At 36.4% G+C, this 14,490-nt stretch overlaps 1 protein-coding gene across 3 annotated transcripts in view; it reads left to right on the plus strand.

Moving 5' to 3' along the window:
* Window positions 1-13,833, plus strand: part of ZFAT (zinc finger and AT-hook domain containing) — an 83,883-nt gene extending 70,050 nt beyond the window's left edge. For all 3 annotated transcript variants that reach the window (XM_042808669.1, XM_042808671.1, XM_042808670.1), the window contains one exon: window positions 12,683-13,833. In XM_042808669.1, the coding sequence (XP_042664603.1) occupies window positions 12,683-12,922 (240 nt within the window). In that variant the 3' untranslated portion in view covers window positions 12,923-13,833. The remainder of the gene's footprint in view (window positions 1-12,682) is intronic.
* The last annotated feature ends 657 nt before the right edge of the window (window positions 13,834-14,490 follow it).

The following is a 14,490-nucleotide window of genomic DNA, read 5'->3' on the forward strand; positions in this document are numbered from 1 at the left end:
TTGGAAACAGAACATGGAAGGTTTGTATACAACTGTGCGTACTCTGCAACCATTATACTGTTTGACCATAACCATGGATGAGTGACCATCATTTGTCCTTTCCAGTGCTGTCCTATAGCTAAAGTTAGAGAGATATGCAAGGTCTTAAAGTCACATGCCATGAGAACAAAGAAGACTTGTGCCCAGTCTGAGTTCATACTGCCTTTCTTAATGAGGGATGCAACAAAACTCATTTGCGGTCATGTAACAGCTCAGAGAAGAGTATTACTGATGCTCCTTAGCAGCAGTTGGTTCTATGAGACTGAAGTCAGTATGACCACTCACATTAGGGAAAAATGAAGAGAAAAGCTCCTTTTATTTAAATGAACCCAAAGTGTTGTTATTATGGTTGCCTGAACTAACTTGAGGTTTTAGTATTGTGGATATTAAATTCATAAGAATTCTGTAGAAGTGTATAGTCTGTGAAAACAGTTTGAAGACAATAGCCACCCAGATGTAAGGGGAACAAGGCAGAATTTCAAGAAAAAGCATTTCCAAAATTTTTTTTTAATATAATTTTTATTTTTTACTTAACAGGTATTTTCATTAGAAACCATGTAAGAATTTTGGAGTAATTTTTTTTTTTTAAATTAGGAAAAACAGTTCCAGATTTGTAAATTAAATTCTATCATTAAAAAGGAGAGACATTTAATCATCTCTACATGCAAATTTAAAATAACTTTACTCAGTGCCAACATGTATACTGTGCTGTATTTGTGACTGATTTAAAAGGCTAAATGCATTGTTATCCACAACCAAATACTGTTCTCTCCTTAAAAGTGTGTATTTTGAGGCCCTTCTACCAGAAACCTGGGAGAAAACAATGCCTAGATAAGTGACAGCTGTTAGGAAGAAACTGTGTATGTGAAACTTGAAAAAAATGGTGACACCAAGCTGTGTGGTGTGTTCAGCACATCCAAGGGACAGGATGCCATCCAGAGAGATCTAGTCAGGCTGAGCAGTGGGTCCAGGAGAACCTCATGAGGTTCAACAGAGCCAAGTGCAAGGTCTTGCAGCTGGGTCACGGCAACCCCCGTTAGCAATACAAGCTGGGAGATGTAAGGATTGTGCTGAAAAGGACTTGAGAGTACTGGTGGATGGCATGAGCCAGCAGTCAGAAAGGCAACCATATCCTGGGCTGTATTAAAAGAAGACAAGTCGGCAGAGCGAGGGAGGTGATCCTGCCTCTCTACTGTGTGCTGGTGAGGCCTCGCGTGGGGTGCTGCATCCAGGTGTGGAGTCCTCAGTATAGGAGAAACATGGAACCTGATGGAGCGTGTCCAGAGAAGGGCCACAAAAATCATCTGAGGAATGGAACACCTCTCCTAAGAGGACAGGCTGAGAGAGCTGAGCTGTTCAGCCTGAAGAAGAGAAGGCTCCAAGGAGACCTGAGAGTGTCCTCTCAGTATCTAAACGGGGGCTATGAGAAAGAAGAGGACAGACTCTTTAGCAGGGTCTGTTGTGATGGGACAAGGAGAAATGGTTCAAAGTAAAAGAGGGAAGATTTAGACTTTATGTAGGAAAGAAGTTTTTCACAATAAGGGTGGTGAGGAACTGGAATAGGTTGCCCAGAGATGTGATTAATGCCCCGTCCCTGGAGACATCCAAGGTCAGGCTGAATGGGGCTCTGAACAACCTGATCGAGCTCTAGGTGTCCCTGTTCATTGCAGAGGAGTTGAGCTAGATGACCTTTGAGAGTCCCTTCCGACTGAAAGATTCTGTGAAAATTAATAATTTAAAACAGTAACTCTTCTGACTATTGAATCTGATCAATTTCTCAGTCATCTTAACACCTATCCTCTTTCTTGTTAGAGCATCTGAATTTGCTATTAGCATTTTGTGAGTGTTCATATTGCAAATTAATTCTGTCTCACTTTTTAATCCATAGTTCTAGCCTTTGAGTTTACAAGCTGTTAAGAACTGATCACTGCTTTTCCTTTGCTTTATATATATCAACAAATTCCAGTGGTCTAATGTCAGAGTGGTATAAGCTCCACTTCTACATCAAATATTGAATTCTCAGAGCACAGAATCTTTACTATTTTTCTTTTTTGTTTCTACCTGTTAAGAGTGCTGCTGATAAAATGCCTTTCCCCCCTGATTTGGAAGTTGCAGAAAATAAAATTAGTGTAGAACTGTAGTACTTCTCAAGCTGAGTGATCTTGTGCTTCCTCTGCTTACACTGAATTTTTCTAATATCTTAGATTCCTAGTTACCTTGGGTCGGCTCTGTGGAAGTAGAGCAAGGAACAAAGGAGATCTGTAGAGGTGTTTGTTTTTTTAATGATTTTTTTTTTCTCTTTTAATTTCGTACTTCTGATGCTTTATCAGATCTGTTTGACCTATGACACTGCTCTGTTTATTATTTTCAGTTCTGCCCAGCAGAGAATGGCTTCAGAATTACAGCCACACCCATTTCAGCATGCGGGGAAAAGTCTTTAAATGTTATTAACATGATTGTAATCCTCTCCTGACAGCTTTTCTTTTTAACATTGCATTGCTTTCTATTGGATATCACTCATTTGTACCTGCTACTTTGTCAGGTTTTAATTATGCTGAGTTCCTAATTGTTAACCTTGAGGTAATCATAAGACACGTTCGTATTTCACTTCCCCACTGGAAAATTTATTCCACACTCTATTCTGTGACCTTCAGCTTCTCTTGTGAATTGTGAGACAAAAAATTCATTCAGGGTGTCAGCAATATATCAGCATCATCTGTCACCGAATTTCCATTCTTGTTCTTCAGTGGCCTCTCCAAGTCCTTGCTTAGCTGCTCAGTTTCTTTTTTTTTTTCCTTAAAACATTTATTGTTCTGATTTTTATGCTGTTCTGTTTCTTTTTATATGAAGAGCACACATAACCTATTTTTTTCATCTCTCATTTTTGGCTGGCCTGGCAAATTGCTTTCATATTTCTATGTTTGCACCTTAAAATTTCTTTGAAATGCTATATTAGTAGGACATTTTAAACATTGTTTTTTTCTTTTCTTTTTCTTCTGTGAATGTTACACTACATTATTGCTATCTTTTTCTTTCTTTTCCTCCTTGGAACTTTCTGCAACATCTTTACTCCTCTTTACTTTCACTCGTAAATGTGCCATTGACACTTTATCCCTGAAATTATGTGAATAAGGCAGCCCTCTTCATCTCTTAGTATTTCCCCAAACTGTGTGTTTAAATGTCTTCTCTGTGCAGTACTTCTAGTGTTTCATGTTGATGCAAGATTTTTACCTGGAGAAACAAGCTTTGTCTAAGTCCTTCTCAGTAGATTGCTACGTCATGTATATAGCTAGCTCTGTTTGGTATCTTCTTTTTAAATTATTTTGTATTAATTCACAAGCAGAAAGGTTATGGAGTTTACGTTGTTCTATTACATTATTTCTGAGTTTTATGTGTTCATATTGCTTATATATTAAACCATGAGTACAAATTATTATGCAGCTGTACTCGAGATCAGATTTTGTATTCAGAGCTCCCACCTCATGTATTGAGTGCTGAGAAGAAAAAAATAATTCAATTTTGACTATGGAAATTTTATATTTGTTGTTCATAGGAATGATTTTATAAAAGAAAATAGTTTCACAGCATAACAATAATGAATCCCAGACTGAATCATTATTCATAATATGACTTAAAAAAAAAGTATGTAAGTCCTATCTAGCTTGGGTTATGATTGGGAAATGGAAGTTGTTGTTAGCTCTGATAGTGCTATGTATGTGAGTCCTTTCAAAGATTCTGTCTAGAATCTGAAATGTCTTCAGCTTATTCTTGCCTGAGAGCCACTACATTAGATTATTATCAAGATTAAACCTTTTTGATGTCTAAACTGGGAGAAGTTCTGTCATCTTGTGCTATGGGAACATACAGCTGATGAGGAAGGTAATGCACACCAAATGCCTGAGAGAAAACGAGGATTCAGTTGTGAGGTTCTGCCATTATGTTCTGAAATTGGCAAAAATCCACAGTGAGGCTTTGATCACAATATGAAACGAAAAGAACAGTTTGTCAGTTTGAATCTATTTCAGTTACTAGTGATCAAGTCTGGATTGCTACAGATAGTGATGGTATTTATGGCATAATGTTTGAGGTACTCTGCACTTACTAGAAAAAGTAAAATGGGAAAAAGGTGGAAGTGTGGAGTGGTACGTTTGAAGAATTGCTAGGAAAGAGATTAATAAATGCTTTAACAAAATAAGAAATATCCATAGTGAATGGTAAAGACAGACAAGAAATTGGACATTTCTGCAGAAACACGGAACATAGCAAGGAGTGTCTGGCACTGTAAAGCAAGTGACTTTCCTTTCTGTGGTTTTAATTCTCTGTGACACTTAGCAGATATCATTTTACCCTCATGCTATAGGGTGAAAACAAATGTGAATGTGTTTTTGTTTATTTTGCTGACAGAGTTTGTTCAGTTCATAATTTATATAGGTGGACTGTGTTTTTAGATCACATGTTGAATATAGAGCCAGGATTGGAGGATGAGTAATCATGCCAATATCACAGCCACACTTGATTAGCAGTGTCTGCAGATGTGTTTTCAAAACCTTTCAATTACAAACTGCCTTGAAGTATGACTACATCTTTCAGTTAGGCACTACATCAAACAAGGATGCCAACAAATTCTGGAGAAGATTGTTCCATGTTAAGCATTTGTTTGATATACATACCATGCTTCTTGTGAAGAAACGTTTCCCTCACAGATGCACACAGCTGTTAAATTATTTTTTAGTAGAAAAGGACTCTGTCATCATGTCCTGTCTGTAAATGATTCTCTATGGTGACAAAATTCAAGATATATTTTGTTGGTTTCACAAAGCAAACATTCTTGCTTGTTCTGCAAGCTGCATTCTGCATTCTGCAGCATCAGCAGAGTTGTCCATTTTTGGACTGCGTCCAGCATCTCTCATTTTTGTTATAGTTCTTCCATTTCCAGTGGTCACGAGCAGGAATGAGTGGTGGTAACTAGATATATTCTGTTTCAATATGCGTATTTTGTGTAAAGGCAGGGTGTATTATTTTTGTAAAATCTTTTTGAAACCAAAGATAGAAACCATGTAGAATTCTTTATCCAAATCTAGTTTTATATTTTTGCCTCAATTTAATGAGCAGAGCAGTAGATTTTTGGATTTCTAGTTTCAGTCAAACTTGTAGATTACTATACTGTAGAACTCAGCTAAGTTTGGTTGCATGTTATGTGTCTACGTTACCAATAGTTCCTGTTTTTATGTAGATATTAGTAAACAAATGTGTTGTTAATTTGCTTGTCTTTAGACCTGAAATATGTTTTGAGTATTTTTATTAGCACAGAAGTTATTGTTCTGATATGAGAAACTCATCAGGAGATGATTATGTAAAGCTTTAAATCTTGTCCTCAGTATTATTTATCCTGTATGAGTAAGTTACTGAAATCCCTTTTTATTCAAAGCAAATCCTGCCTGCCTTGTACACAGAAAACTGCTTGAGCAGAGCAGTACTCTTTGTTCTCTCTAACAAAACCAAATCACTTCCCACTCCAAAATCCAACTAACCTATTCCCAAAGTATTTTCACCTCTTCAAATCCCTGTACTTTTCCTTAATTCCTAATTCTCTATGACAGTTATACCTGAATGACCACTGCAAACAGAATGTTTTTCTGCACTCTTTCTTTATGGTACAGAGGCATGTGAAAGATTTACTTGAAGATTCAGAGCTTCACTTCCTAAGTAATATACAGCCATTTGACTCATTAACTTTTTACTGCTTTCTCACTTAGTGGCCCATCTCTCATTAGCTGTTAAGATTTTGATTTCTACTTTTGAAATTTGAAAGATTTTGATTTCTACTTCACTACTGTGAAGATTTAATTATTCAATACTTTTTCTAAATAACTTTCTTAATGCCTTCCTTATTATGTCCAGGAAAGTCAGTGGTACCCTGGGGTGCATTAAAAGAGCATGGCCAGCAGGTTGACATTCTTTTCCCTCTGTACTCTGCCCTGGTGAGGCCACATCTAGAGTATTATGTCCAGTTCTGGGCTCCACCATTAACAAAAGATAGGGAATTTCTTCAGAGAGTACAGCAGAGGGCCAAAAAGATGGTTAGGGACCTGGAGCATCTCTCTGAGGATAGGCTGAGAGACCGGAGACTGTTCAGTGTGGAGAAGGCTGAGGAGATCATATCAATGCATATAAGTGTTGAAAGGAGGGAAGTCAGGTGGATGGAGCCAGGATCTTTTTGGTGGCTACCAAACTGGAACTCAGGAAGTTTCAGCTGAACATGACAAATAACCTCTTTACTTTGAGAGTTGTTACAGAGCACTGGAACAGGCTGCGCAGAGAAGTTGTAGAGTCTCCTCTAGAGTGGTTCTAAACATACCTGGATGCTTTCCTTTGCAACATACTGTAGGGAACCTCCTTCAGCGGGTGGTTGGGTTGAATGACTTGCAGAGGTCCCTTCCAACCTCTACAATTCTGTGGCTGTTATGTGGATTCTTAACAAAGAGCAACTTGTACCTCATTGTCTTCAAAAGTACAACACCACCAGTTATCTATGGTTAGGCTGTTGGTGTGTTGACATTGCTGCCTGTTACGTGAAGGTAGAATCACAGAATCACCAAGGTTGGAAAGACCTCCAAGATCATCCAGTCCAACTGTGCACCTATCACCAATTTTTCCCAGTAAACCACCCCCCCTCAGGGACACATCAACACGTTTCTTGAACCCCTCCAGGGAAAGTGACTCCACCACCTCCCTGGGACCCTGTTCCAGCACCTGACAACTCTTTCAGAGAATTTTTTCCTCATGTCCAATCTTGAGGGTACCACTGTCATGTTTATATTATCTTATCCATCTCCTTTTGTCTGCTTACTGTTTCATGTTTTATGTTGAAATTATGAGACCTTTGGATGTGAAATACTTTTTGCACTTAGAATACCTGATAGAGTTCAGATCCTGGTCATACTCACTATACTAATACTAACAATGAAGAGCAGCTATTGGCTCACTTTCTCTTTTTCTCCCATTCAAAAACAACAGACAAGAGTGATCTTAGTACCTCTGCAGCTTGGAATTCAGCTCTGTTCCTGAAAAGCACAGTAGTATGTTTTCAGCCTGGACTTCTAAATTCCTTGATCTCAAGAGCAAGTATATGAATTGTTTCACTAGCCAGACATATCTTTATCAAGCTTAGGAAAACACTGGTTTTTCATGCATTTCGTACTTTGTTTTAGTTCCTTTCATCATTTCATTCTGTGATCTCTTCTGACTGTGGTAAAATCCTACCATGGCAACAGCCACGTTTTTTCAAAGTGACAGCAGAAGTAATGCATAGCAAGGATTACATATCAGCTTGCAGATGATCACAGGACAGAATTTTATAGCATAACACATCTTCAAAAATAAGCATCTAATAATATTACTATGGCTGTCATGTCAACAGGTACTGCATGTCACACTTCACAAACACTCATATTTTAATCTGGCTATGATTTGTACCTACTTGATCCTTGTTACACTGTTCTTCCTGAACTTTTGTTAATACATAGAGTTATATATATGTGTTGATTACCAAGACTGACGTTCCTTTAGCACGTGGAGCAATTTATTCTTTATCTCAGGGATGCCAGCAAATAAAAGTGTTATTGTGGGCAGATGTCCCCATTTTCTTAGGTTCTGTGAAGTTCTTGTCATCTGCATAACATATGAATAAAATCTCTTGTCAACATCAATGCTCTCTGTTAGAACTCTTGAAATTGTGGAGTGTTGCCTTATTTCTTCAGAGGAAAATCTGGTGATAATGCATTCTGCTAGACAAGAGATGTTGCCAATCACAGTCTCTTTGTCAGAATTAGTTTGACCAGCCAATGGATGAAGCTTCTTAAAAATCTACTTCACCAGTATGAAGATTTATTTGCCACTTTGCATTTTTAATTTTATGCATCTTGAGTCTTGTATGTTGAATTTTCCTGTTATTCTGAAATGAGTGTTCACCAGATTGTCTTTGTTTTCTACTTCTCTATAGAGATTCTATATAGACGATCAAATTACATCGTTTTTCTGTGCATCTGTGTGTTTTTCACACAACGTGTCTGTGTGTAAACCAGAACAGAGAGAGTTCAGATTATTCAAATGGCACCGAACGAAATGGTAGAGGCAGTCCAGCAGGCAGCAGCATAAGCTGGGCATCACATAGCCAGGTGCTCTCTATGATCTAGAATGCTTATATTCACTTTTTGTTTTCAGATTTTCAGTTCAGAACTTGTACGTTTGCTTACTGTGGTTTCTTACAATATAAATAGAGGCATCTGTAACCTAGTGTAAGATTCTGAATTCCTGCAGCGTCTGTTTAACTTTTCTTCTTCGTGGTAACCTGAAAGGCAACATTCAGTCTGAAATCAAGACCTGCTGTAGGGAACCTGCTTTGGCAGGGGGGTTGGACTCGATGATCTCTGGAGGTCCCTTCCAACCCCTACAATTCTGTGATTCTGTGATTCTGCAGAGGATTTTGAGTCTAGCTCAGCAAGGCTGTTTTAAATATGTGAATCTGGAATTCCTACTGACTGCAAAGAAAAATGTAAATACTTGTTATTTCTATGATCTATAAAATAAGAAAGCAGCTTTAGCAGTTTATGTATTTCCTTTTTTCCCCTTTTTTACGGTAAGGAAGAAGTTTATTTTGGCATGTTAATGGCTTGAGTTAATATATCTTAAAATATAAATTACTTGATTTGTTTTATAGGAAGAAGTTCCTTTTGTCATTTAGATAGTCCTCAGATATTTGCATTTAGAACTTGAGATAATTTAGAAATCTTGATCTTTTTATAAAGACATGGGGGCAGAGGATCCATCAGCTTCTGTGAGGAAGCACTTTAAGTCAGTGAAGAATATTTATGCAGGTACTGAATTGATTTAGTATACCAGCTGTGTGTGGCTTCAGATCCTTTCTGCCATTCTCTAGTGCAGTGTATGCAGTCAGATGCTTATCATCTGGCTCTTGAACAGAAAAGAGGTTGTGGATGCTACTCTTCGAGAGATTTCAGTTGCCAATAAAAAGAATGGAGTGTAGTAACTTCATTCATTCTTATGGCAGCTGTCCCACTGTTTCATCGGTTTGAGGGATATAAATTAGCATTTTGAGATTATTCCCTGTAGAACTACCTAACAGGAACCGAGCAAAATCATGTAAACATTGAACTGGTTTAAAATGTAAATATCCGAAATAAAGTGGTAATTTGTCAAACTAAAAGGATTACAGATAACTGTCCAAAAAAGATACTGGAAGCTAGAAACACAAAAAATAAGGACATTAGTCTTCTTTACCTTGCTTGACAAGGGCACAAATCTGTATTGATAAAGGTAGATGGGGAGGTTAAATGAAATTTCTTTATTGGCCATTTTAATTTCAAAACGAGTATTAGATTGTTGTTATTTAATTGAATGAGATTCTAGTTTCATTTCATTTTCATGTCAACTGTGCTTTGTCTTCCTTTGTTCATCATTTGTGTACACTCACAGAACTATTTTTAAAATTATTTATAGTTCTGATTGAGAGTGACTAAATTGAGACCATACAAGATCTTTTTCAGACTGTGTTGTGCATTCTTGCAGCTCTTAGCAAAGTAGTGTAATTTTTCTGGCCTGAGGCGTATCGTCAGAGGATTATGTATCATGCGCTAATACCAGAGAAGTGCCTGTGCACTACATAATTAAAAAGCCAACTTTTAGACACCTCGATCTGTTTTTGAAGATCAATAGCATCAAGGACTCTATCTGTAGGCTGACATAAGAACAAGATATGAGATTTTAATTTCCTGACATTTTTAACTGCAGCTTTCCATCCAGCTCCATTGGCAATTAGACGTTGGTCCACCTGTTCTGATCTTAGATCAGATGTTGTAGATGTTGTGTGGAGCCTTACATTTCAAGCAGGAGTCACCACTGGAGCAGGTAGCCTCAGGAAAGGGAATGAAACAGTTATAAAAAAGGAGTGCTGTCTGAATTCACAAAATTTTTAGTGTTTAAGCAGCAGCTAGAGTGGTTGTTTTTGTTGAAAAAGGTATATAGGAGTATCAGGAGAAGGAAAGTGTTATGTTTCTTTTCATGGTTTAGTTTGTTGCATTTTGAACAGGAGCTCAAAATGTAAAAGGTAACTTTAGGGATATCCATTTTTTGCGACACCATACATTTGTTTTTCTGGAGGTGGGTGCAAATTTTCTTATGTCAAGACAAAGCATTCTACATCACACAACTTTGTTAGACATGGAACCTTAACGACTGCTGGAGCTGTTTAAAATAAATTGCAATTAAAAGGTTCAGGTATGCTTGGTAAAAGATGCAGAACATGGAATGGACTTTATCCTTATCACGTATCTTCATCCCTATAATCTGAATGCTGTGCAATAAAGCCAGAGTCAGCATCAGTAGCTGTAATTGTGCTGTTGATGTAAGGTAAATGGCACTGGTAAGATTCTCTTTAGAAGTTTGATCTTTTACCAGTTAAGATTCACTTATATTTCATCAGTACCACAGATGTACTTGGACCTCTGAATAATTTAACACCTGAACGTATTTGTTATTGTTTGAGAAAAAGCCTTGTAAAGCTTGATGAATTGAGTGAAAGTTCGAAGTGATATGAAGTCCTGCGGGGTCTGTTTGTGTCTGAAATCTTCCTGAACTGTCAGATGCTTAAAACATGGAAGAAAAAAAACTGCAGAAAAGTCAATATACGAAAATGGGAATGGTTGCTTGGGGGAGTGTAATAAGTAAATAAATAACTAAAAATCTAAAAAAGAGAACCAAGAAATGGGCATACAGAATTTCTTCTTGCCAGTCTCTAAGGAGTTTGGCAGATGCTTAAACACTTCACTGCTGTTCTCCCTGCTGTTCCCACTCTCCTCCTAAGCACCAATACTGAACTTCCATAGAATTCCTTGGAGTCCATTGTTCTAATACTACTGCTTAGAAATCAATGTAGTACAAAGGAGAAGTGGAGAATTTTTGAATAGTTTCTAATTTAAAAAAAAAAAATATGTATATTACAGATGTAAGTATACGTAATTTAGAGGACTCCAGAAAGAGTGGAATCTATCATACTTATTTTTTAAAATCTCTTATGACTTCATTGCTGCCAGGAGCACAACAAACACTGCTCTGAGGTACAAGGGTTACACTGAAATCTAGTAAACTGATCTAGCAAACTGATTGATCCTGTGTTCTCTTCATATTTCACTTTGTGTGACTATTAGAAATGCCATCAAGTTTTGCTTTCTGCCAAAGTATGTAGGTGAGCCACAGTTCCGTGTTCATGCTCTGTTGTTAGTGATATATATATAGTTTATGATTTATATATGTTGGTGATTTATAGATCCATTTGATGATGTGAAAAAGGTATTTCTGTAGAGATTGCTCCTAGAGATTCAGTCGATTATCTTCTTGCAGTGACAAACATCATTTATCTCTGGAAGTTCATTTTATAAAGCATTTTATAAGCCTAAATGAAAAAGAAATAGGCCTTAGCAAGAACTGCCCATTTTCCAAATAGGAAAGGAAGAGAAGATCTAATTAACTGCATGTTGCAAATACAAGTGGATTGGCATTTATATTCCATCAAATAAAACAGCCCTCGTCAGTGAACAAGGGGAGTGGTGTTATGCTGAAAACACCTAACAGATGCCTTTGCATGTATTTTGTGCATGTAAAAATTGCTATCTCGTTCTGTCCCCAAAATAATGTTATAATTGTATGTGTTAGAATCAATTTCCTCCTCATAACTTAGAGTGCAATGTGTTGTTACTGGCCTGGAACACTACGCATGGATGGGCTGTACGGATCTAGTGAAGAGCTAGATTTTGATCTTGAATTCTACTGAGTACTGTAGTTTCAGTATAATTTACAAATAGTGGAGTTCTTTTAAATTTAATACCAGAATCTTCCTTTTTTGTCAAAAAGTAGAATGCTTATTAAAAGCAATTTTCAGTTGCTACTATCAGTATTCTTTCAATAATGTAAAAATTGCTGCCTCATAAACAGGTGTAATGGGTGCATTTCAGTGAATCTTAAATTTCACAGTTTTCTAATTAATTAGTCCACTATGTTTTGGTTACAATGACTGTTCTTGAAGTTTAGAATGACTTTCTTTGTTTGTTTGTTTACTTATTTTACCTCAATGAGCAACAATCTATTGGTTAAAAAAAAAAAAAAAGAGTGAGAATTGTTCTGTGGTGTGTTGGTGCCCATAGCAGGGGGTTGGGTCCAGGATGATCTTTTAAGATCCCTATCAACCCAAGCCATTCTGTGATGACTGTATACGTCTTTTAATGTGGCTTTGGATGGATTCTCATGTTATTGTTAGTGGAGGAGCTGTTTACTTTTTTGGTTTATTTAAATAAGGGCAGTTTTGAGTGAATTACAGGTGAGAGATTAAAACTGTTTCAAGAGACATGGGTTCCTATAATTTTGTAGTTCTCCATGTGTGTAACTGCAATGATGGTTTACTGCTTTCAGTATTTTGTCTGTCTAAACACTTATTAAAATTAACTGCTACAAATTTTGTGTAAAGCTTTCAAAAGTTTCTGGTTTCTGTGTTGTATTTGCATTAATCATCACAGTAGCAATTATTTATTGGAAAGGTGAAACTTCTGTAAACACTTCAATTTCTTCCTAGGTAAAAGAAGAGGAGCAATCAGCCAATCACACTTTGATGATTCAGGAGACTCTGCAGCAGGCCTCAGTGGAGCTGTCTGAACAGCATCACCTGGTAGTCTCATCAGATGAAGTGGAGGGAATTGAGACAGTGACTGTCTACACACAGGGTGGAGAAGCTTCAGAATTCATAGTTTATGTTCAGGAAGCAATGCAGTCTGTAGAAGAACAGACTGTGGAACAATCTGTGCAGGAGCTCTAAAGAATGGTATTTAAATGGGATGGCTACTTATTTGCCAAAGCCAAAACTTGTAATTCTTTTCCTAACACAACAAAAACAAGCAAGCAGACAGATTTTTAATTTATTTATGAGGTAAAACCTTTTTACAGATATGGCTGGTTGGACTGTGTCAGTAACTTTCAGTACAAAACTACCTTGGACTTTCTTTTTCCTGAAAGAAGTTCCTTTTGTGAGAAAAAAAAATTATTCTTCTCCATCTAAGACCTCATATCATTCCTTCAAAATCTTCAAAATATTGTTTTCTCAAATTTGTTATATACCACAATAAAAAAAACATCCATCAAAGCAGCAGATTGTCTAGAAAAGTCCCTCCGTCCCTCCTTAAGTTCGTGCTTGACTTCAATGGAAACAGGGTTTTTTGGTGGGTTTTTTTGTTTGTTTGTTTTTGTTTTGTTTTAGGAAGAATTAGTAGGATTTCTTATTTCTGAATATATGCTTAGAATGTGTGTGCAGATTTGTAGACCTCACTCATTGAAAGACTCAAGATTTAGAAATATACCACAGGTAGATTTTAATTTCTATTTGTGAGTTGATTGTTAGGGAGATATTTAAAGCCATATATGATAATTCTAGGTGCCAATTATTTTTTAGATACTTGGATAATGATAACTCTTTCCATCCCACTGAATAAAGAACTGTTCAGTACTACATGATGAAACCAAATGTTTGTCAACGCAATGTATTCTGGTTTAAAAAAAAACATCCAAATTATTTGTAAATGCTATAAAATATGTCTGTTCATATGTTTTAAAAAGATGTTTGTAAATATGGCTGTGTGAAAGAACTTGTACAAAAAATAAGTAAATACTGGCAAAAATTTAGATATTCTTAATTATAAGTGTATATAGTTCCAGACTTTTCTTTGTGAATTCGAATTGTTTGATTCAATATTTTTAAACTTGAGTTATAAAAGTTACTAATTAATAATAAAATTGTCATGTTTACATTTAATGCACTAATTACTTAAGTGTTTACTTCCTTTTCACAGCTAATTAAAGAATGCTTTTTTTTTTTTTTTTTTTTTTTTGTATGATTCTGGCAAATTATCTGTCCAGTTAGTAGTTTCTAATCAGGAAAGTAATGTAATGAAGTCTTGCAGGAATTATCTATGTAATTGAACTTATCTATGGGCATTCTGAGTGAAGAAGTAGAGAAAAGCTTTTAAATACATTAATGTAATGTATTGAGTTGGTTGTCTATTTCTTGTAAATCTGTTTTTTTACACATCATAGAAAATTAGAGTGCAGACAATTTGTGGTAGATTCTCCCGTGACTCTGGTGGTGTGGTGATAGGGAATTTAAATTTGTTAGTGGAAAACAACTAACCAAATACTTCAAAATTAACTCAGGTAAAAATAATTCAACTTCAGTGGTTGCTGCATTTCTTCTGCTTAAATCTTGAAAGTGTGTAAGATGTACCAGGGATGTCAGATTTGTAGGACAAAGATATATATATATATATATATTGCCAATTGCTGTAACTGTCTGGCACTGGTTACATGTCAGTGTTGACTTCAGCAAATTTGATT

This window comes from Centrocercus urophasianus, unplaced genomic scaffold, assembly GCF_019232065.1.
Source record: "Centrocercus urophasianus isolate 14NV4802_14NV808 unplaced genomic scaffold, USGS_Curo_1.0 seq_11, whole genome shotgun sequence".
Lineage (NCBI taxonomy): Eukaryota > Metazoa > Chordata > Aves > Galliformes > Phasianidae > Centrocercus > Centrocercus urophasianus.